This window comes from Ursus maritimus, unplaced genomic scaffold (assembly GCF_017311325.1).
Source record: "Ursus maritimus isolate PB19 unplaced genomic scaffold, ASM1731132v1 scaffold_6, whole genome shotgun sequence".
NCBI lineage: Eukaryota > Metazoa > Chordata > Mammalia > Carnivora > Ursidae > Ursus > Ursus maritimus.
Window position 1 is genome coordinate 20,426,627 of NW_024426774.1, and position 19,731 is coordinate 20,446,357.

At 49.6% G+C, this 19,731-nt stretch overlaps 1 protein-coding gene across 1 annotated transcript in view; it reads right to left on the reverse strand.

Annotated features, from left to right (window-relative positions):
* Positions 1–1,749: 1,749 nt before the first annotated feature.
* CIB4 (calcium and integrin binding family member 4) overlaps positions 1,750–19,731 on the reverse strand; it is a 46,677-nt gene continuing 28,695 nt past the window's right edge. Inside the window, exons 4-7 of the mRNA XM_008700347.2 lie at positions 12,958–13,099; positions 4,299–4,408; positions 3,341–3,429; positions 1,750–1,874 (exon numbers count right to left, since the gene is read on the reverse strand). Of these exons, the coding sequence (XP_008698569.1) occupies positions 1,844–1,874; positions 3,341–3,429; positions 4,299–4,408; positions 12,958–13,099 (372 nt within the window). The 3' untranslated portion in view covers positions 1,750–1,843. The remainder of the gene's footprint in view (positions 1,875–3,340; positions 3,430–4,298; positions 4,409–12,957; positions 13,100–19,731) is intronic.

Here is a 19,731-nt window from a genome sequence, read left to right on the forward strand (position 1 = left end):
TGACCAAACCATGGTCTTCTCCTCTGAGCTCCAGGAACATTTTGCCACAGCATGGACACGCCTGAGGGTCACACAGCACTGAGTCTTAAGGGCTGTGGTAAGCTCAGCTCAGGGGTTCAAGCCAGTAGGAAGCAGTGTCCAGTGACCTACTGGGCCCACCTATCCCTCCCCTGAGGTGGAAGCAGGTAGAACCAAGGACTATAGGGCTCCTGAGCCTTGGTGGCGGGTCACTCAGGTAAGAGATACCTCCCATCTGCTTCCACTAGTGTAATCAAGGAAGCCGCATTATCGCATGTCTGAGAACAAAGGTGATGTGACCATGGAACAACTGCACAGGAATTGAGCTCTGACTCCATTTTGAGCCCTGACTGGGCATCATTTAGTCCGCACACTAACTTGTGAGGGGGGTGGTGTTATCCCCACTTTATGGATGAAGACATGGAGCCTCAGAGGTTAAGAACATTGCACAAGCACCCACAGCCTAGAAGTGACCCAGTATTTTGACCCAAGCTCTCATTTTCCCACTACATAAGCTGCTTGTGGTCCATGTGGAGACTGGGAGGCAGCGACGACCCAGCCCCAAAGCCCCCGTGGCGCCCAAGAGAAAAAGCTGTGTGTCAAGCAGCCAGTCTCTGCATTCTTCCCAGACTGGCAGGCACAAGCTGACTGGTATTTCCCCCAGGGACTGTTTCTAGAATAGGACAGGAGCGAGTGACCCAGAACGAAGCCACTCTTCAAGGAAATGGGGGGAATGGGTTCCCAGGTCACATGCCTGAGGTTGGGAGTCTGGAGTGTCTGCTTTCACCAGGCTGCTGTTTTCCAAGTCCTGGGAGGCCTCCTGTATGCTAGGGCAGGGGACAGGATGTGGGGGACAGCCCCTCAATAGACAGGATCTGGGATGGGGACCTCAGGCCAGTTGTGTATCCACATGACAGGTTTTCTCCAACATTCCAGTGTCTCTTAGATTTGATCAAGGGACTCCATCCATCAATGGGAAATTTATTACCTCTTGAATGGGTGAGTCAGGACCTAAAGGCATAGACCACTACAGGTTCAAGTCCATGTGACAGTCCCCCCCCCCCCGGGAGCCAGTGTTTAGACACCTCCCCGGAGGACGATGTAAACCAGAAAAACTGTGTGCCCATCAGAGAGGCACCTGTCAGCTCTCAGAGACCCTGTAAGGGGCTTCCCTGTGACCCAGACTCCTTGACCACCTAGGTCCCAAAGGGTCCCAGTGGTGGCCAAATTCATTCCAGGATTTGGCTGAATACCAAAGCAAATAAACCCCAACTGCTGGTCCATACTGTTGCATCCTGGTGCCTGGGTGCCAAGTGGGTCCTAGATGTCTCCTCCCTTGACAAGGACTGGGACGCCAGGAAGCAACTGGAATGACCACTGTACACACGTCTCTGTATAGTCAGCAGCGGGAGATGCTGGGAAGTAGCTCTAGGGAAGGAAGGGAATTATGTGGGTTTTCTGCATAAACGTCATCCCATTTGGTCTGGTCCCTGCTGTGACAGGGGTTGGGATTTGAACTGTCCTCAAAAAGGCTGGTCATCCTAGCTAGCTTGGATGACACCTTGCCGTGTCACCGGCAAACTTAAACCTGGAATGAGCAGTCCTTAATAAAAAGTACTTCTGTGCCATCCTGTATTCAATAGATGAACTGGGGGCAAGGGAAAGGCTTTTGTTTTGCTTTATTGAATAAACAATAGTCTAGAAGTGAGGTAGGACAGGGACGAAGTCATACTTCTGATCGGAGTCGGTCAGTGCCCAGAGGGGGTTGAATTCCAAGTTCCAGTGATCGCCTTTGAGGCTTCCAGATCAGGTATTTGTGGCCACATCAAAATCCCCAGAAGTGAATCCGAAAGGAGCTGAGAGAAAGCATCCCATGAGTCACCCTGAGCTACAGATCTAAAGCGCCCTCCAATTTCCAGGTTCGTAGTGGTCCTGGAGGCAGCCTCTCGTCCCTCTCTCTGGGATGGCCAGTTCGCAGCTGCTGCAAACCCTCCCAAAGCCTTATTATGTTCCTTTTAGCAACACCAGAAAGCGAAGGGTGTCAGAACCTCGTGGTGCCAAAATCAATGGAAAGAAATGGGAGAGATTCAAAGAAAAAGGCAAGGAGGACAGGATTCTGACTCCGTTATGTGCTGAGCTGTTCTGGAAGAAGAGGAATTACCCTTAGTTGGGGTGGTTGTTCCAAGTGTGGACAACCTTTCAGAGGGTCCACCCACGGCCCCGCCCCGTCGCAGCCAGGAGGGCCTGGAGAAAGAGGAGAGGACACCTGACCCGACCCGGGCCAATTGGATTCTCTGTCTGGGAATTTGTAGTCAGAGCTGAGAGATACGACTTAGGAATGAGTGACTACTGTCAGGAGGCCACAACTGGCCTCCTCTCTGACAAAGGAGAGATTCTGGTTTGCACGCAGAGCTAAGTACAGAGGAGCCGAGGAGAGAGGCAGAGACTCTGGGCATAGAGAAGAGAGAAAATGCACCATCTTTGGTTCCTGACCAGGTATTCTCCGAGGTCTAGTTGTCTTTGTTCTTCTTCTGATTGGGTGGTTCAACCATCATGAGTGGGCATTCTTTGCTATCAAATTCACCTAGACTATGAGACCAAGGGCAGAATAGGGCCGCAGAGCAGCAGACATATGCAAACAGATGCCAGCTCAACCCAAGAAAGGCATTCTAACAGGGCTGTTCGGTCATGAATGTGCTGGCTGCAGGGGTGGTGCCTTTCCCATAACTGGAAGGATCCAAACAAGACAGTTCAACATGGCCTGGCAATATGGAGATGGCTGATCAACTCAAGGGTGTCTAGACCAAGATATAAGACCTTTAATGCCCCTTCTGCCTGAAACAAGGTTTGGAAATACTCTGTGACCATTATCTTCACACCCCCGTGCAAATCCCCGACTTCTGGTGACCTCTGGAGTTGTGGGGGCAGGGGAGCAGGACGGGCAGTGGCCAAGGCCACCCGCCAGTCAGTTCTGGAGCCCCCTGTGCCCGGGGGAAGACACTGGTGTGCGGGGCCAGCTCTGGATGGGCAGTACGCAAAGTCAGGACCACCCATTTGCAGAGCCTGGAATGTAATCTTGCCTTTGCTGGTTAAAACCCCACTCCCTCTTTCTAAAGTTTAGAAATTTAGGTTGCCTAATTTCTCTAAAGCTCTACGTTTGCTGATTCTGAAAGAATCGGCAAATTACCGTGGAAACTCATGACCTCCTTGGGAAGACTGAAGGGCTTTGTTGGCTCTGGAAGAAGAGGAATTACCCTTAGTTGCCCCCCCGCCCCCCAGCTATGCTGGGCACTTCCCTTCCCCCCGCTCTAGAACACCTTACTTCATGAAGTCTGGAGACTTGGCCATCGCATGTTCAAACTCCGAGAAAGACAGCATGTTGTCGTTGTCCAGATCTGACTCATTCAGGACCTGGCCAGCGGTGCAGAAGGAGCCAGAGAACAGGAAGGAGGCCGGTATGAGAGAGTGAGATGGGGACGCAGGCAGAGGGGAGAATGTCTCATGCCAAGTGCTGCCATAGGCGGCTCTCTGCTGGGTGCTTAACATGCATGTGAGTCCCCCGACCCCCCTGAGCGGGGGTGAGGCAGATGTTCTCCCCACCCCCCTTGCTACTCCCCACCCCAGACAAAGACATGGAGATGCAGAGATAAGGTTATGTGCACTGAGGTCTGGGACCTCATGGGCTGGTCTCATTATGGGAAGAGTCCCCTTCGTGCCTCCAGCACAAACTTGGCAGTGAAAACGGGTGCAGAGGTAAGCAGGGTGACATCTCCCACCCACACCTATATCCGGTCACAGGCAGGGGCTCTGTACTGCATGGGGCCTGCTCAGGTCGAGGCGGCAGCGATGCCCTCTTATGGTTTTATCTTTGCTTCTAGTTTCAATCCAGACCAAAAGCACTTGAAGGTTCTCATGGTCTTAGGACAAACAGAATCATGAGGCTGCCTTCATGTCCCATCACACTTTGGACTATCACTCTAGGACGCCTGGGATAATGTGGGAAAGGGGACGTGGTGATGTGTCCATCTGAGGCTAAGCTGCTGTCGGGTCACCTGCCGGCAGTGACCGCAGGGTGGGTGGGAGGGCCCCTTGGAGTGGGTGGATCGGGCACCTGCTCTCGGGGACCCTGGAAAGAAGGACCTTGGAGGAAAGACACACACTTGGGGGATAGTTGCCTCCAGCCATGTGCCCATCTTTCAGGGCACCTCACCCTGCCTGCCGTCCAGGGGCTCTGGGGGATGGCCCAGCCCAACCCGGCCGGCATGGTCCCGGGCACACACGTGGTTTGTGAGGTCGGTCAGCAGGTCCTCTGGCACGTCATCACTGTTGAGCAGTCGGAGGACAATCTTCTGCAGGTCATCCTCGTCGATGAAGCCGTTCTCGTTAAAATCTGCAAAGAGGAGGCAGAGTGTGAGAGGAGGTGGGGGCTTTCTCAACCTCCCAGGAGTCCAGGGAGCCATGGCCCCACAGAGCCCCCCTGTCCCGGGCAGACCTTGAGCCTGGCCCTCGGCGAGCCCGGGACAGGCAAGCAGCAGGGGCTCAGGTGGGGCTAAATAACACGATCAACGCAGTAGTAGTCGTCAGCATTCACTGGGCGCATACTACCGGCTCAGACATGTCCTGAGAGCATCACCTGTTTTCAGTCACTGAATCTTCACAGTCAACCTTTCATGAGTCTCACTTTACCAAAAGGACCCTGAGGCACAGAGGGGTGAGATGTTGGCCCACACTGCCGGTAAGTGGACGGCCGGGTTCCGACCCAGCCAGGCTGGTCTCCGAGCCCACGTCAACCACCGTGCTAGGGAATCCTCCCGCTCAGAACTCACGAAAGCCAGTAGGTGGTTTGGTGGCCGGGAGCCAGGGGCACGGAGGAGCAGATGGACGCCTGGACTTGAGCACGGTTCCCTGCTCCTGGCCCTACGCAGGGTGACCTGAGCACCAGCACCCCCTGCGCGGAGGACAATGCCCAGTGTCCACTCCAGGGTGCGCCCTGACCCTTGTCAGACCTTGGGTCCTCCTCTTTGAGTTAAAAAATATGGTCATTCCTATGAAACTACTGTAACATTGTATGTCAACAACAAAATATGGGCGTTACACAAGCCCCTGCACGCTGGACCCTCTTCCTGCCCTGGGTGTGTTTAACCCAGTTTCCTACAGAGGCGCCTTGGAAGGGTGTCCCCGGGCCCCTCGTGTTGCCTGCTGCAAGTCCTCTCTACAGGCCTTGAGCGCTTCTATCTCCAGCCTTTGCAGAAAGCTGCCCCCTGCCCGGAGTGCCCTCCTCCTTTTCCTCCAAGCCCTGGAACACTCGGACTCACCCTGCACTCGCTCTCCCTTGCCTCCCCGTGAAGTCTCCCTGACACCCTCAGGCCCAGGATGGCTCCCTCCTTGAGCTCCAGCAGCTTGTAACACAGGACCGGTCCTCCTAGCACAAGCCTTGCTCTCCTTGGTGCCGGTGACCTAGGGCTGCCTTGTTTTCCCGGGGCAGCACCTGCTTCTTGCCACCGCCTCACTCGTTTACACTCTGCAGACACGTGGGTGCCTGCTGGGTGCCCATCCCTGAGCCAGGCATTGGTGCACAGCTGTACCAGAACGGTTCCTGCCTGGGTGGCACTTCCAGTCTGGGGGGTGCAGGGGAGACAGCTGGGCACCTGAGTAGCTTGGCTCCAGGGAGAGAGGAACAGGCATCCCAAGGGCTCCAAGGGTTTCCAGGCAGGCAGGTTCATGTCTGATTGGGGTTGAGGGTGTGAATGAGGAAGACTTCTTGGAGGAAGAGGCATCGGAGAAAGATTAAAGGGTTTGGACCTCCAGAGATGGCAACCAGTGGAGGTGCCAGGGTCACTAGGGACAGTGGTAGAGAAGGAACAGCTCCAGGGTGATCAGTCTGGGGTGAGGGGAGCAGTGGCTTGGAGGTCTGGGAGAGTGAGTCAGAGGTTAAGGGTGGAAGGCGGGCTGAACTACATAGAGCCATGAAAGCTGAGGGAGAATGCTCTGGGAGAATGCCCCTGCTGCCTCTGGGAATGCCAGTGCAGCCCCTGCCTCTTCTAGAACTCCCCGCGTGGCCCCTCCCTCCTCTGGGAACCCCAGTGCAGCCGCTGGACCGCTCGGCAGCCACACAGTCAGTAAGGGCAGTAAGCTTAGGCAGGGACGACACCACCGGACAGACACAGATGTGCCAGGCAATGACCTAGTGCTTTCTCTTCTACTGCGTTTAGTCCTTATAACACCGACAGAGACAGGCACACCGAGATTAAACGACACACTTATACTTTGGTCTCATTTCTGCCTCTCGCCTTTCAAGATCTATGTCCAGCCTGGGCTTCTGCACTCCAGGCACGTGTATCCAGCCACAGGCCTTCTTGTCCTCTCCACGTGGAGGTCTGATAGGTCCCTCAAGTTCAACTGGTCCAAACCCAAACTCTTGACGTGCCCCCGTCCTCCCTGGCCCCAAACCTGCTGCACTCAGCTGTGCCCTTCTTGGCAGACGGGCAATGGCCAATAAGCGTGGAGTCATCCTTGACCGTGTCCTTCCCTCACTCCCCATGCCTAAGGTGCCAGCAAACCCTCCCAGCTCCACCTTGGAGAGACAGTGGACCCAGCCTGATGACCTCCCTGCTGCACTGCCCCCACCATGGCCCAGTCAGCGTCACCGGTCTCCAGGATTACCCCAGCGGCCTCCTAACCAGTGTGCTTACTCTCCGTCTGCCCCCTCAGTCTGTTCTCCCCTCAGCAGCCTGTGGTCCTGTGGACCCTACCACATTCTCCCCTCAGCACCACTTCTCACAGCCTCCATCTCAGCCAGAGGAAAGCCCAGGTCCTGACAGTGCTCTCCAAGGTCCACCCTGCCCTCACTCCGCCTCCTTGCCTTTTACCTAGCACGCCAGGCTCAATCCTACCTCCAGGCCTTTGCACCGTGCTTCCCCTCCCTGGAACACTCACCCAGAGATCCTTACAGTCTTCATTTAAATGCCAGCTTCTCACCAGACCCTGCTAAAATTGCACTTTCTGACCCATTCCCTGCTTTATTTTTCTCCCAGGGTCCCTGTATGTTTGCATTGTAATGAAGCACCCAATTCGTAGCTGGGTATATGATCATCTAAAATGAACGCTCCATTTCCCAGCCTCCCTTGCTGCTCGACGTGGCCCCATGTTTGGGTTCTGGCCAGCAGGATGCAAGCAAAAGAGGCACAGGCAACTTCCAGGAATGTCTTTAAAGAGAAGGCTACACCTTCTTCATGACAGCAAGGCGACCTTGAGAATGGAGGATAAAGTGACACCACGGAGGCAACTACATCCTGCAACACCGTGGACAACTGCCTCTGGGATCCTATGCGTTAGGGAAGTAACACGTAGCTGCCAGAGATCTTGGAAGCTATCTTGTGTAAACCACAGGGGGTCCCCTGTCATTTGCCACCAAATTTAACCCCAACTAATGCATGATCTGAACGTTCGGTTCCTCATCCATAAAATAGGTAACGGTACCTCCACAGAGCTGCTGGGAGAGTTAAACAAGGCGACGCATGAAGTCACCTGGCTGGCCGTCCCCTGGACAGGATATGGATGTGGAAAGTACAACTCACCACCCCAGTCCTTGAGCAGGTGGCTCTCCCCTGACCCACGGCTTAGTAGCCCCAGGACCTGGAGGCTAAGGCCCGAGATGTTCATCCAGGCTCTCCCCGTGCATCGCTGCCATCACACATCATGGGTGAGGGCTGGGAGCAGGTGGAGGGGCGGAGGGACTGACGCCGGGACTAGAGGGAGTGGGCAGCCGCAGTGACATTGCTCTGCTGGTAAGAAGCTCCACAGACGCTCCCATAGACCCCGCAGTGTCCCCAGGCATCCTGCTGGCCCAGCTCCCGTATGCAGAGACTGCAGCAAAGTGACATGGCTTTGGTCCCAGGCCATCTGAAAACAGAATAATTTGCTAGAGTAGAATGTAGTCCTGGACAGTTCCCCTCCTTTGGGGGGTGCAAGGGCAGAGCGGCCTGGGAAAGGGGTGGGGGCTGGGAGCTCTGGGCGGCTGGCCAGCCCCTGCAGCCTCAGCAGCCTCAGACCCGCAGCCTTGGGCCGTTCTGAGAATGGGGGAGGGCCTACCTCTTGCTGTTTCCCGACAACAGGAAGGTTAGAGAGAGCTTCGAGAATGGGGCTCAACCTTCAGGCCCCCTAGAACACTCTTGCCATCATCATCCCAATCTCTCTGTCATGTTACTCCTTGCACTTTATGAAGTCCTTTTACAGAAACTAGCCCATGTTGGTTGAGTGAGGAAGGGCTTCCACTATCATTCCCAGGAGAACTGAGCCTGCCTCCCTTGCCTCTCCCAGCCCTCGGTCCTGGGTCAGGTCTCGGGGGGTGTGGCAAGCTCTCCCGCTGTTGCTCTGGCACCTGACTGAAGGTCGTTCACATGGTGGCAGCCGTGTGATGGGAGCAGGAAGACAGGGCTGGGGAGTCGGTCCCTCCAGAGAGGGTGGGGGACCAATCTGTTGGAGGTCAGGAACATCCCTCAAAGCAGAACCTGGAGCCCAGCAGGTACATGCCCAGTGCTGGATTCTTGACGGATAACCATCCCCCTCCCTTCCTACCAACAGCAGTGCAATTCCTGTCCAGGGTATATGCTGTGTTCAGCTTAAAACACCCAGCTTTCCTGTCTCCCTTGCAGCCACCTGTGGCCACGGGACATAGTTCTGGACAAAGCAGCCCAAAGCTGCCGGGTGGGGCCTCCAAGAAAGCTTGTTACCGAAAAGTCAACTCAATCTGTGCCTTCAGATGTTCTCTTGGTTCTTATCCCTTCTCCCGTCCTTTTTTTCTTCCTGCCTGGAATGAAGATGAGAAGCCTGTAGGCACAGAAACCGTCTTGGGATGATGAGGACAACAGTCCCAGACTAAAGCTGCCACATCAGGGGGTGTGAAGGAGCCAGGCGGTCGGCCACTGCCCCCTGGCTCTGGACAGCCTAATTCCAGGCTTTTTTTTTTTTTTTCTTTAACACAGACACTCTTACATATAACTGAATGCAAGCCAAACCGGTATAGCGCTCTGAAACTCCGTGGCACTTGAGAATCACCCAGGGAGCTTTTAAAAAGCCCACCAACCAGGGCACAGCCCCCACCCTTACACCAGATCTGTGCAGCTGGGGCCCAAGCAGCCGTGGCTCTGACGTCCCCCAGATGACTGCAGTGTGCAGTCACGTTGGAGAACTGATGGGTTAGAGCGGCATTTCCTAAGCTTTAGGATGTGGAGGGCCCAGCTGGGGGTCTTGTTAAAATGTAGACTTGGATGCAGCTGGGGTGCGGTGGGGCCGGAGATTTGGCATTCCCAGCGGGCTTCCTGGCAGGGTCGCTGCTGCCGGTGGACGGACCACGCACGGAGGACCAAGGTGTTAGAGCATCGAGTTAAGTCTCTGGACTTTGGCTAAGAAGGCTCAGCAGGGCCATCACCACCTTCTCCTTTTCCTTTTTATTCCCCCTCTTCTCCCTTCCCCGCTGTTACCACGTCAGCGTGCCGAGAAGCTACCACGCGCCAAGCCCCGGGCGCAGAGATTCACGTGTCCCATTTCTAAGCCTGCTGACAGCTCTGTGAGGCGACAAATCTTCTGAACCTAAAGAGAATTCAGATTTGTCTGGGTATATCTGATGAAGCCTTGCAGTGTATGAGTCCCCAGGCATCTATTTGCACAGCTGATTTGCATGAAGGCTTTGCGCTTTTTGTTTTCGTGCTTGAGCGCAAGGAGGCAGGAAACCCGTCAAGGGGGCCTGGAGAGAGGGGCTGGAGGAAGACACAAGCACAGCGTGGGAGACAGGTGGTGTCTGGTCCCTGATCTGACGTGAGGCGCTCAGTCTGACCTCTTGGGAGTGAGGGCGTTCTCCCCACTTCTCAGCTGAACACAATTTAGCTCCTGTGCCTTGAAGCCCGGAGAACCTGCTGTTTTTGTAGCTCCCTGAAGGTTTGGGTGTTTTTGTTTGTTTAGCTCTGGAAACCATGGAAAGACAGCTGAGGCAGACGTCTTCGGGAACATCTGCTCAGCCCACACTTCACCATCTCTGAGAAGTGTCCCCACCCCCGGCAGTAGGTCTCTGGAGCTGTGTCTGTTACGTGACTCTGCATCTTTTGGGCTGCGGTTGGTTGGACAAGGCTGTTCACCCAGCCTGGGCGTAGCAAGATCGTGGGTTTGGCTGAGCCATCAGCCTCTCCTGAGAAAACGGGGGACCAGGGTGCTCATCTACGGCCCATAGGCACAGAAGCACGGAAGTCTGTAGAAAGGGCCAATGCACAGAGAGAAGCAGAGATGAGGGGCCAGGCAGCCATAGAGAGAGAAGAAGACAGCAGCTGCCTCACTTCCTGACTACTTGCCAGCTGCGTCCTCGGGAGGCTGCCTCAGTTCCACCAAGGGTGCCATGTTACTCATGATAGACAAACTCTAGAGCCCTCCTCCCCCCAAGACCTGCCCCTCTTGGTGTTTATGTGAATATAATCTCCATATCCCTTTCGTGTGGAAGGGAACTGTGACTTATATCTCACCAGCAGAATTTGGCAACAGTGATGGGATGTTACTTCTGTGATTACAGTGTTATACAGGACTCTCTCTTTCCAGCATATGCGCGCAAGAGACTCTCTCTCTAGCTGTCTTTGAAGAAGCAAGTGGCTATGACAGGGGAGGCCCATGTGTCAAGGAGCACAGGTCAGCCTCTGGAAACTGAGGGAAGCCTCCAGCAGATAGCCAGCGGGAAGCCAGGGCTCTGAGTTCCACTGACACAAGGAAATGCCCTTGCCAACAGCCTACATCCACTAGGTTTGTGGTAATTTATGACACAGCAGTGGAAAATGAATATACCGCTGTTCATTGCCTTTTACACAGGTAAGTCCCTGTTACTTGCCACCTGAAGACTCTTGGCTCAGATGAGAGCACTCAGCCTGGGCCAGCATTCTGCGTCGGGAAGAGCTGTCCACCCAGAAGAGTACTGACAGGAGGCAGACGTGGCTCGGGACAGCACAGCAAGTACTCTGTGGCACAAGTCCCAACAGAAAGGGGCAGAAGCTAGTGAGCTAGAACTCCCCAGGGATCCCCAGTACTACTTGCGGTAAGGAAGGAGGCAGATGAATGAACAGGTGGGGACCACTAAGCCAATTAAATTTGGGTGTGTGATTTCATTTGTACTTAGCTCTGCTTGAAGTTCACTATAAATGTATGTCTTGTATCACACTTAGGATATGTGGGCTATTACTTCTTCAAATACTTTTTCTTCCCCATTAATTCTTTTCCTTCTGTTCTTCGGATTATTTATGTTGAACTATCTTCAGGTTTCTGACCCTTTCCTCTGTCATCTCAATTCTCCTGTTAAGTCCATCCAGTGAATTTTTATCTTAGGTAGTTTATTTTTCACTTTTATATTTTCCACTTGATTCTTTCTTATAGTTTCTATTTCTCCGCTGAGAATTCCTACTATTTCTTTCATTATGAATATCTTTTACCTCACTGGCCAAGGTTGAGTAGCTGTTTTAAGATACTTATTAGTGAATTCCAACATCTGGGTCATGTCAGAGTCAGGCTCCATTCTTGAGAATATATCAATTTTATTTTTTTAATTGTCTATTGAATAATTTTGGATTGTAGCTCAGACATTTCTGATTTTCTGAAATTTCTGTATATTGAAACATTTTGGATTGTATTAGACATTATAAATAAATTGTTGTAAAAACTCTGGATTCTGTTATATTCTTCCAAAGAGTGCTGATTTTTAAAAAAAAATCTATCAGGCAAACAATAGGACTTAAGCTGCAATCCCTGTCACAGAGGGACCTTGTTAAAATGCAGTGGCCACTCAAATCTCAGTTCTGTTATCCTTACCTGAGATGCTTTGAGTCTGCCATTGTATGTATGGTTTAGAGGTCAGAAAGAGATCTGGGCATAGTTCATACACAGATGTTGGGTTCCCTTGTCTGGCTTTCTTTCATGGATTCTCCCTTATTTTCACTTTTCAGGGGAAAATTGTCCCCAAACTCTCTGATTCTTCAAGTCAGAAAGAATTCAAGGTTTCTTTCAGTCCTGTATGATACCCTCACTGAAAGCCACCTTTAGGGTAAAAAAGTTTGTAAAAAGGGGAGGGGAACCATCCAGTACCATTTCCTTTTTCCAAGTGTCAACTCTCTGCTTCTGGTACCACTCTAATGCAAGGCAAGAATAAGATGGTGTCCACCGTGTGGAGATAGGGAGGACCTGGCTGGAAGGGAAAGCACATGAAATGCCCAACTAGACAAGCCTGAGTGTACAAGTCCTTTGGGGCCAAGGAGTTATCACAATGAGCGTAAAGCCTTGCACATGGTCTGTTTGAAGACTTCTCAAGATTTCTTTGTTTCTTTCCTTTTAATTTCTTTTGAGAATTCCAGGTATCTCAGCTGCGCTAGGGGACATGAGCCCACTGAAGAGCAGAAATTTAGCAGCGTCTTATGGCTACAGACAAAACCAGAGACCAAAAAATGTCAAAGGACCTCAGAGATGATCTCCCTCAAACACCTCATTTTAAAGATGATGAAACTGAGGCCCAGAAAGATGAAATGATTTGTCTAAGATTTCTCAGCCGTTTAGTGGCTAAGCTAGTTCTGATGTTCAAATTTCTGAATTTCTGCAAAACCAGCATAGCTCCTTCATACCCATATGTAGTCCTCAATCTCTCTCTATCTGGCCTGCCTACACTGCTACCACAAAATACAACACCCGGGGCTCCACTTGCCTCTGATGGCATGGAGGGGAGGGCATCTATCCATTGAAGTAGTAGTTCACCACCATTTTTTTTAATCTATAGAACTCAAGAAACATGTTAATACCCATAAACACCCAAGTGAATCCCAAGGAACATCATCCCATCAGTGAATTGATGTTGATGGATTCCAGGTTGGTCTTTACTCTATGGCACCTCCCCCCACCCCCCACCACCACTTAGTCACCCACCATAGATGCGAAAGGCATACTCGATCTTCAGGCTGGGGCAGGCCTGTTCACTGAACACGGATGCCATGCCCAGCACATCCTCAAAGGAGAACACATTGTTGTGGGAGAACACTTTGCAGATTCGGTCTCTGAAAGGGTTGACCTGTGGAAGAGGAAGAGGAGGGGATGAGGAGGCCCATCAATGTCAGGTTCATGCCTCCCTGGCCCTCACGTATCTATCAGAAGCACAGCAAATTCCTCTCTGGCACCCTTCTCTGCTTTCTGTATGTCTAATTCATTCCCCTACCAGGACTTCTTTCTCCCAGTTGCTCAGGGGCCCAGCCCTGCCTGTTCTAAACTCTTCCTTGCCTGCTGGTAGGCTTTATCAGGTCTCAACTTTGCTGTAGTATTCTAGAATGACCCCAATCCCTCCCCTCAACCAACCCAAATTCTTTTTCCTTAGATGCACCTCAACTAAGAAAGCTATTTGATTCTGTGAGTTCTCATAGCAGATCTGAATGGCCAATCTGCCCAATTTTTAATTAGTTTAAACAAATCTCTGGTTGATTTTTCTAGTCCTCCTTTCAATGACTTTCACTGACAAGGTACATTTTCAAGGCTCTGCGCTTCATGCAAAAGGATTAGTTCCTCTGCTTCAAGTACCCGATGGGCCTGTTACCTCCCTCAAGGGTGTTTGAGCCCCAGCACTCCCCCACGCCCTGCCAGGGGCCTGTATCCTTGTCTAACACTCCTTAGGGTTTTCTCAGCAACAGCCAAGGCTTAGCCCTCTGGTTTTGAGCTCTCCATTTATGGCACATGAAAATTTCTCCTTCATTTCTTTTGAACTAAGCTACATATTAATACCTATGGTTGTGTTTTATTTGGTACTCCTGTGTATTTGAGGTGGGAGAGAGAACCTTCTCTGTCACCTCTGGTGGCCATGTAGCTCTCAAGGTTTAGTGAGAAAACAAGGTACCCAAGTTCCTTGTTAAGAGCATGAAGTGTGAGCTCCCACCCTCAGCGATTCTGTTTTGGAAGGTCTGAGGTGTAGCCCAGCATCATGCATGAATTGTGTCTGTCCCCCAAATTTGTATGTTGAAGACTTAACCCCTCATACCTCAGAATGTCACCTCATTTGGAAACAGGGTCTTATAGATATAATTGGTTAAGGTGAGGGCATACGAAGTGGGGTGGGCCCCTAATCCAATTTGACTTGTTTCCTTATTAAAAGGGGAAATTTGCACACAGAGACATGCACTCGAGGAGATAAAGGCAGGGGTGGGTGTGAGGCATCTACAAGCCAAGGAATGATTGCTGGCCCGCCACCTAACGTTAGGAGAGAGGCATGGAACAGATCCTTCCTCATAGCCCTCTGCAGAAACCAACCCTGCAGAAGCCTTGCTCTCAGCTTGCTAGGCTCTAGAAGTGAGACAGTAAATTTCTGTTGTTTAGGCCACATAATTGTGGCACTTTGTCACCCCAGCCTTAGCAAACGAATACACCTAGGAATCTACGTTGTAAATAAGGTCCCTAGGTGACGGGGTTACTCTCACATATATATACACATATATGTCCGTGGAGTGGCCAGGGGCTGGGAGAATCCGGGCTGCCTTGATAAAACTTCCAAACAAGCTCCTGCAGGGTCTGCCCCTCCACCCTTTCACCTCTACACCCCCACCCCCTGGAAAGCTTATCGTGATGGCGTCAAATGAATGCTGATAAGAGCTATCTGCTGCGATGTATTCCAGGTCACGTGTATCTAGCTGAGTGGCTTCACAAACTACTTGGCCCAATTTTAACTCAATTAACTCTCGCAAATGGTGGCTTAACAAGATTCCTGCAAAGAAAATACAATTGAAGATAATGCTTATAATGCAAGTGTGGGTGATCAACCAGAAAACGTCAGGGCAGATCCTCTGCTACTTAAAATACAAGTTGTCCTCTATTTGGTAGGAGAAATGGTGAGCATCTCGTCAGACGTAGCTCAAGTCCCAGCTTCGGTTCTCATTTCCTGGGGTCAGACAGGGCCAAGGCAGACCAGCAAGAAGTGAGCCTAAACATACACCCAACCAGGGAAAGAGATATCAGTCTTCCCTTCCCTGGGGGCCCATCTCCACGCTTGGCTTTGCTAGGAGTGATGGGGGGGAGGGGATGGCAGCCAGGAAGCCAATCCACTCTCTCTTTGGCACATGTCACGTGACTCTGCTATCTATACACACACACACACACACACACACACACACACACACCACTTGCCTTACAGAGATTGGGAAGGAGGCAGCTGGTGTGGAAGCTGGTGGTAGCAAGAATAGTGCATAGGACACAATGTAGTGACCACAGATACTATCGGAAGATGTGGGGGAAATATTGCTGAACATGTAGAGAAATAAGCATTAGAACAAATTTCACACTGTGGAAAGTTCGCTAAATAGTTGGATGACAAGTACAGATGCTTCTAACATGGTTTTCCTAGATTCTGTTTCGAGAATAAAATACATGAAGAACCACATTTCTGTGAGCGACTAATGGAAAGAGGCGATATTGACTGAACAGTACATTACTCCCTTAATGAAAACACCAGTTATGGGAGAAACTGTCTGGGTGTTATCACTAATGGAGTGGCTGCTCCAGGATGAAAAGGATTCTGGGTAAGGGTGCAGGGATGGCCACACCTGTGAAACCAATGCCCCACGAAACTTCCTGCAGGTTACCAGTCAAAAGGTTAAGACCCAAAGTACACAAAGTGATACCGGATGCATTGGTGTGGGTAATTTTTTTTTTTTAAGAGTTTAAAGCATAGTAAAACATAGACAATGATTTGTAATCAGAAGGGAAGTGACTTTGAAAATCTTTTGAACCACATAGAGGTTTGCTGGTTATCTCTTGGCAGAGCGCTTAAAAGAGCTATCAAACTTTAAGAGGAATTATATGTGTTTCTTGTACAAAAAGACAAACGTTCCAAATTTGCTGAGCATTTTATGATGACAAGTGACTGTTGGCAGATATCCACTGAAAAATGAACTCGAATTCTTCTGACTCTTCGAGGTAGAGGTGACTCATTTCAGCAATGAGGGAGAAAAGCACTTGCTTTTCCAAAGAACTCCTGCTTTGGAGAAACTATTTTGAATATCAGATTTTTGTTGTTGAAAACATGTGAAGTCACTTAAAATAATGTCTCTATGTGCATACTTGAAAATCTTAGAAACAGATTTTTCTAAATCTGTTTGAAAATCATCCAAATGGAGAGTGTCAGTGGGTTTTGAGTCCATTTGTTAAAAATATAAAAATGCAGTGTTTTTCCAATTATCTTGTAAGAGCCACTGAGTGACATAAGGGCAGATGGACATCTACGAGCTTCATTTCGATAAAAAGCCTTTAATTGGCAGATGGGATTGAAAATGAGTGCCATAATTTAATACATGCAGCCAATGATACGTTTGTTCTCTTTGGACCAGCTATGACAGCCACTAAAAATAGACTCAACTAGAACCAGACCCCCAAATAGCTCGATCTCCAAGTGTTAAAGCAAGATTTTAAAGAATAATGAAGCACGTCCAACCATACTGCTTTCCCTTGTACCATTGTTATTAATTACAAGCCAATGATACAATGGTGAGAGGAGGAAATTTTGTTCTAGAAATGAAAGGGGAATCTATTTTTAAGGTATTTTATGTTTATTTAATTTATATAATATTTAGCTTTAAAATGTTTTATTTTGTGGGACACCTGGGTGGCTCAGTCGGTTGAGCGTCTGCCTTCGGCTGAAGTCATGATCCCAGGGTCCTGGGATGGAGTTCCAAATCGGGCTCCCTGCTCAGCGGGGAGGGTGCTTCTCCCTCTGCCTGCTGCTCCCCCTGCTTGTGCTCTCTCTCTCTGACAAACAAATAAAATCTTTGAAATGTTTTATTTTGCATGTTTGTATCATAACATACTGGTATTGTAGTAAAGAGACAGAGTCTGAATATACACATATTATGGGTGCATGCTTCCCATATTTTTAATCGCTGGGTAGGCATGATCAAAGGTAGCTGGTGATCTCTGATCTAGACTAAGCCCCTCATAAATCAGGGATGTGGAAAAGAGGCCCCAGAGTGGGGAGTGGGGGAGGGGGGAGGGAGTGACTTGCCCAAGGTCACTCAGCCTAGGACCCAGGTCTCCTGAGTCTTCTTGGCACACTTTCCACTATGGTCCCTTGTGGCAAACAAACATAAAAGAAAAGGTGGTGGAGGAGGCAGAACATGTGACCATTAAATGAAGAAAACCTTGGAACTGGAACCTCTTAAAAGGCTTACTTCAATTAAAAAAAATTTTTTTTTGACGCAAAGTGCCAAAACAGAGGCTAGCTTGAAGTCAAAGCCGTGGCCCCTGCCTGTGAGAGCTCCACCTCCAGCCTTCTGGTGGGTAGTGGCTGTCCTGAGAGGAAGCAGCCCTGGAGGGGACAGTGCAAGCAAACACTGCGGGAGGGAGAAGCCGAGAGAATAAGGCGGAGGCAGCAGGAAGTGGGTAGGCTTGGGAATGGTGGAGGGGCCAGAGGGAAGGAGTGGGGGAGGAGTGAGCAGATGGCAGGGCAGATGACATGCAGGGCCCCGGGTCACCAGAGCTGTTTCTAGGCCCTGGGGACCGAGGGGCGGCTGGTACGGTTCTTTGTGAGGCCTAGCGGGCACGTGCCAGGAGGGTGTCCCTGGCCTGTCTCTGTTCCAGCAATGGCAGCTTCCCCCTCTCCCAGGTTTGCTGCCTCCTCCCTTCCTGGAGGGAGATCCCAGGGCACGGACGTCCCCTGTGGCGAGGTCTCCTGAGCACATGTGCAGCTCTGTGCAAAGGGATGATGCCAGGGCTGCAAGGATAGTTTCAAAGGGCCCAGGAGAGGCTGCCTCCATGCCTGGCCCTGCTCTCCACCCAGAGCTAAGCGCAAGCTTAGCTGGTGTTCTTGCATCCAGCCCAGCCGCAGAACAGCTGGGGGAGAGGCCAGAGAGGGAGCAAGGCTCATGCGTGGTCACAGTTCAAGTACTGTGTTCCACATTGTGTTGCTATTACTTTAACAATCTGAAATCTGAACCAATAAATTTTGGGACCTATCCAGAGAGTTATAGTCTGCATTAAATCTCACACTCATTTAGAAGCCTTCAATCCCCAGAGAGGAAGAAGATGACAATTGACAAAGCAACGCTTCCATTTCAAGAATAATACACACCCCAGCCTGAAGGCGTTCTGAACAAGTGAATATAAACATACGCCAGTATAGACATTTACACAGGTGACTCAGTAGTCAATCTCCATCTCTGTATGACAAAACTAAAGAAGATGAAAATAAACCCCAAATGCTGGGGATTTTTTTTTTTTTTGAAACAGAAACTACAGTTTGTTGACAATAAAAAGATTGCAGTCCCTGCCAAAAAACTAACATTTTTTTTAAAAGATCTTCTCAAAGTTATTGAACAAGAGATCTGATTTGAAGATGAAAGTCAGAGGGAAAATATTTGGACTTAGCTTAAAAATATCTCCTCACCATTTTTCCAACTAGTACACAGTCAAAAGGAGCTTTTTACAGTTGCTGGAAAAATTCATACAAAATACGCTAGTGACTCAGCAGTGACGTTGCCGATGAGGTTTGATTTTTAAGATCTTGTTTTTTTAAAAAGGATCAGACAGCATTATTTCATTTAAAACTTCTCACTGCCAACTAAACTGTCTTAATTTTTAGGGTTTGTTGTTTTAAACTAATGCTTCATTTGTTCATTTTGTCTGCTACCAACTCTTGCCAAAAGTATACGATTAATGTTTGTATTTTAAAAATTTTAAACAGATGTAAAGCATCTGTCTAGGAAAGGAGTAGATGGAGGGGTCGGCTGGGAGGGGTACATAAGAGGCCAGTTCTTTCTGGATCTTGAGTGGAGGCCTGAGGTTACTTACGCAGACTCTCACTGAGCAAGCTGCTGCCCAAAAGACCTCTCACAGTTGCATAAGATTGGTTGAACAGACCACATATCCTGGGAGAAGGGTGTAAGAAATCGTTTGTGTTTTAGTGCCTTTAAAAACTTTCCCCCAGATATACCATATTTATGGATTGGAAGGTTCAACTTAATTAAGATGTTGATTCTTCCCAAATTGATCTGCAGAGTTAATACAGTTCTAGTTAAAGTCTTCCAGCTGATGTTTTTGCAGAAATTAACAAGATGATTCTAAACTTTATATGGAAATTGAAAACACAAAGGGCCAAGAACAGCCAAAACAATTCTAAAGAAGAGGAACAAGGCGGAAGCACTTATACTCCTAGATATCAAGATCTTGCTATAGCTTTAGTAATTGATACAGTGTAGCTGGCACAAGGAAAGACAGACCAATGGCCATAATAGAAATTCTGGAAACAGACCGACACATAAATGGCTACTTGATTTATAACAAAGATCACATTGCAAAAGAATGGAAGGAAGGTCTTTTCAGTAAGTGGTGTTGGGTTGATTCCTACCTCACACCATACACAAAAATTAATTCCAGATTGATCATAGATCTAACATGGAAAACCAATAGTAAAACGTGTAGACAAAAACATAGGAGAACATCTTCATGACCTTGAGGCAAAAATTCTTTAACAATATAGAAAAGGCTTTGATCATGAAGGGGAAAAAATCCATAAATTGGAGTATATGAAAATAAGAATTTATGTTGTTTAAAAGACATTATTAAGGAAGTGAAAAGGCAAGCCACAGCAATCAATATTACTTCAACAAGGCGAATAGATAAACAAACTCTGGTATATTCATGTACTGGAATACTCCTCAGCAATAAGTAGGAACA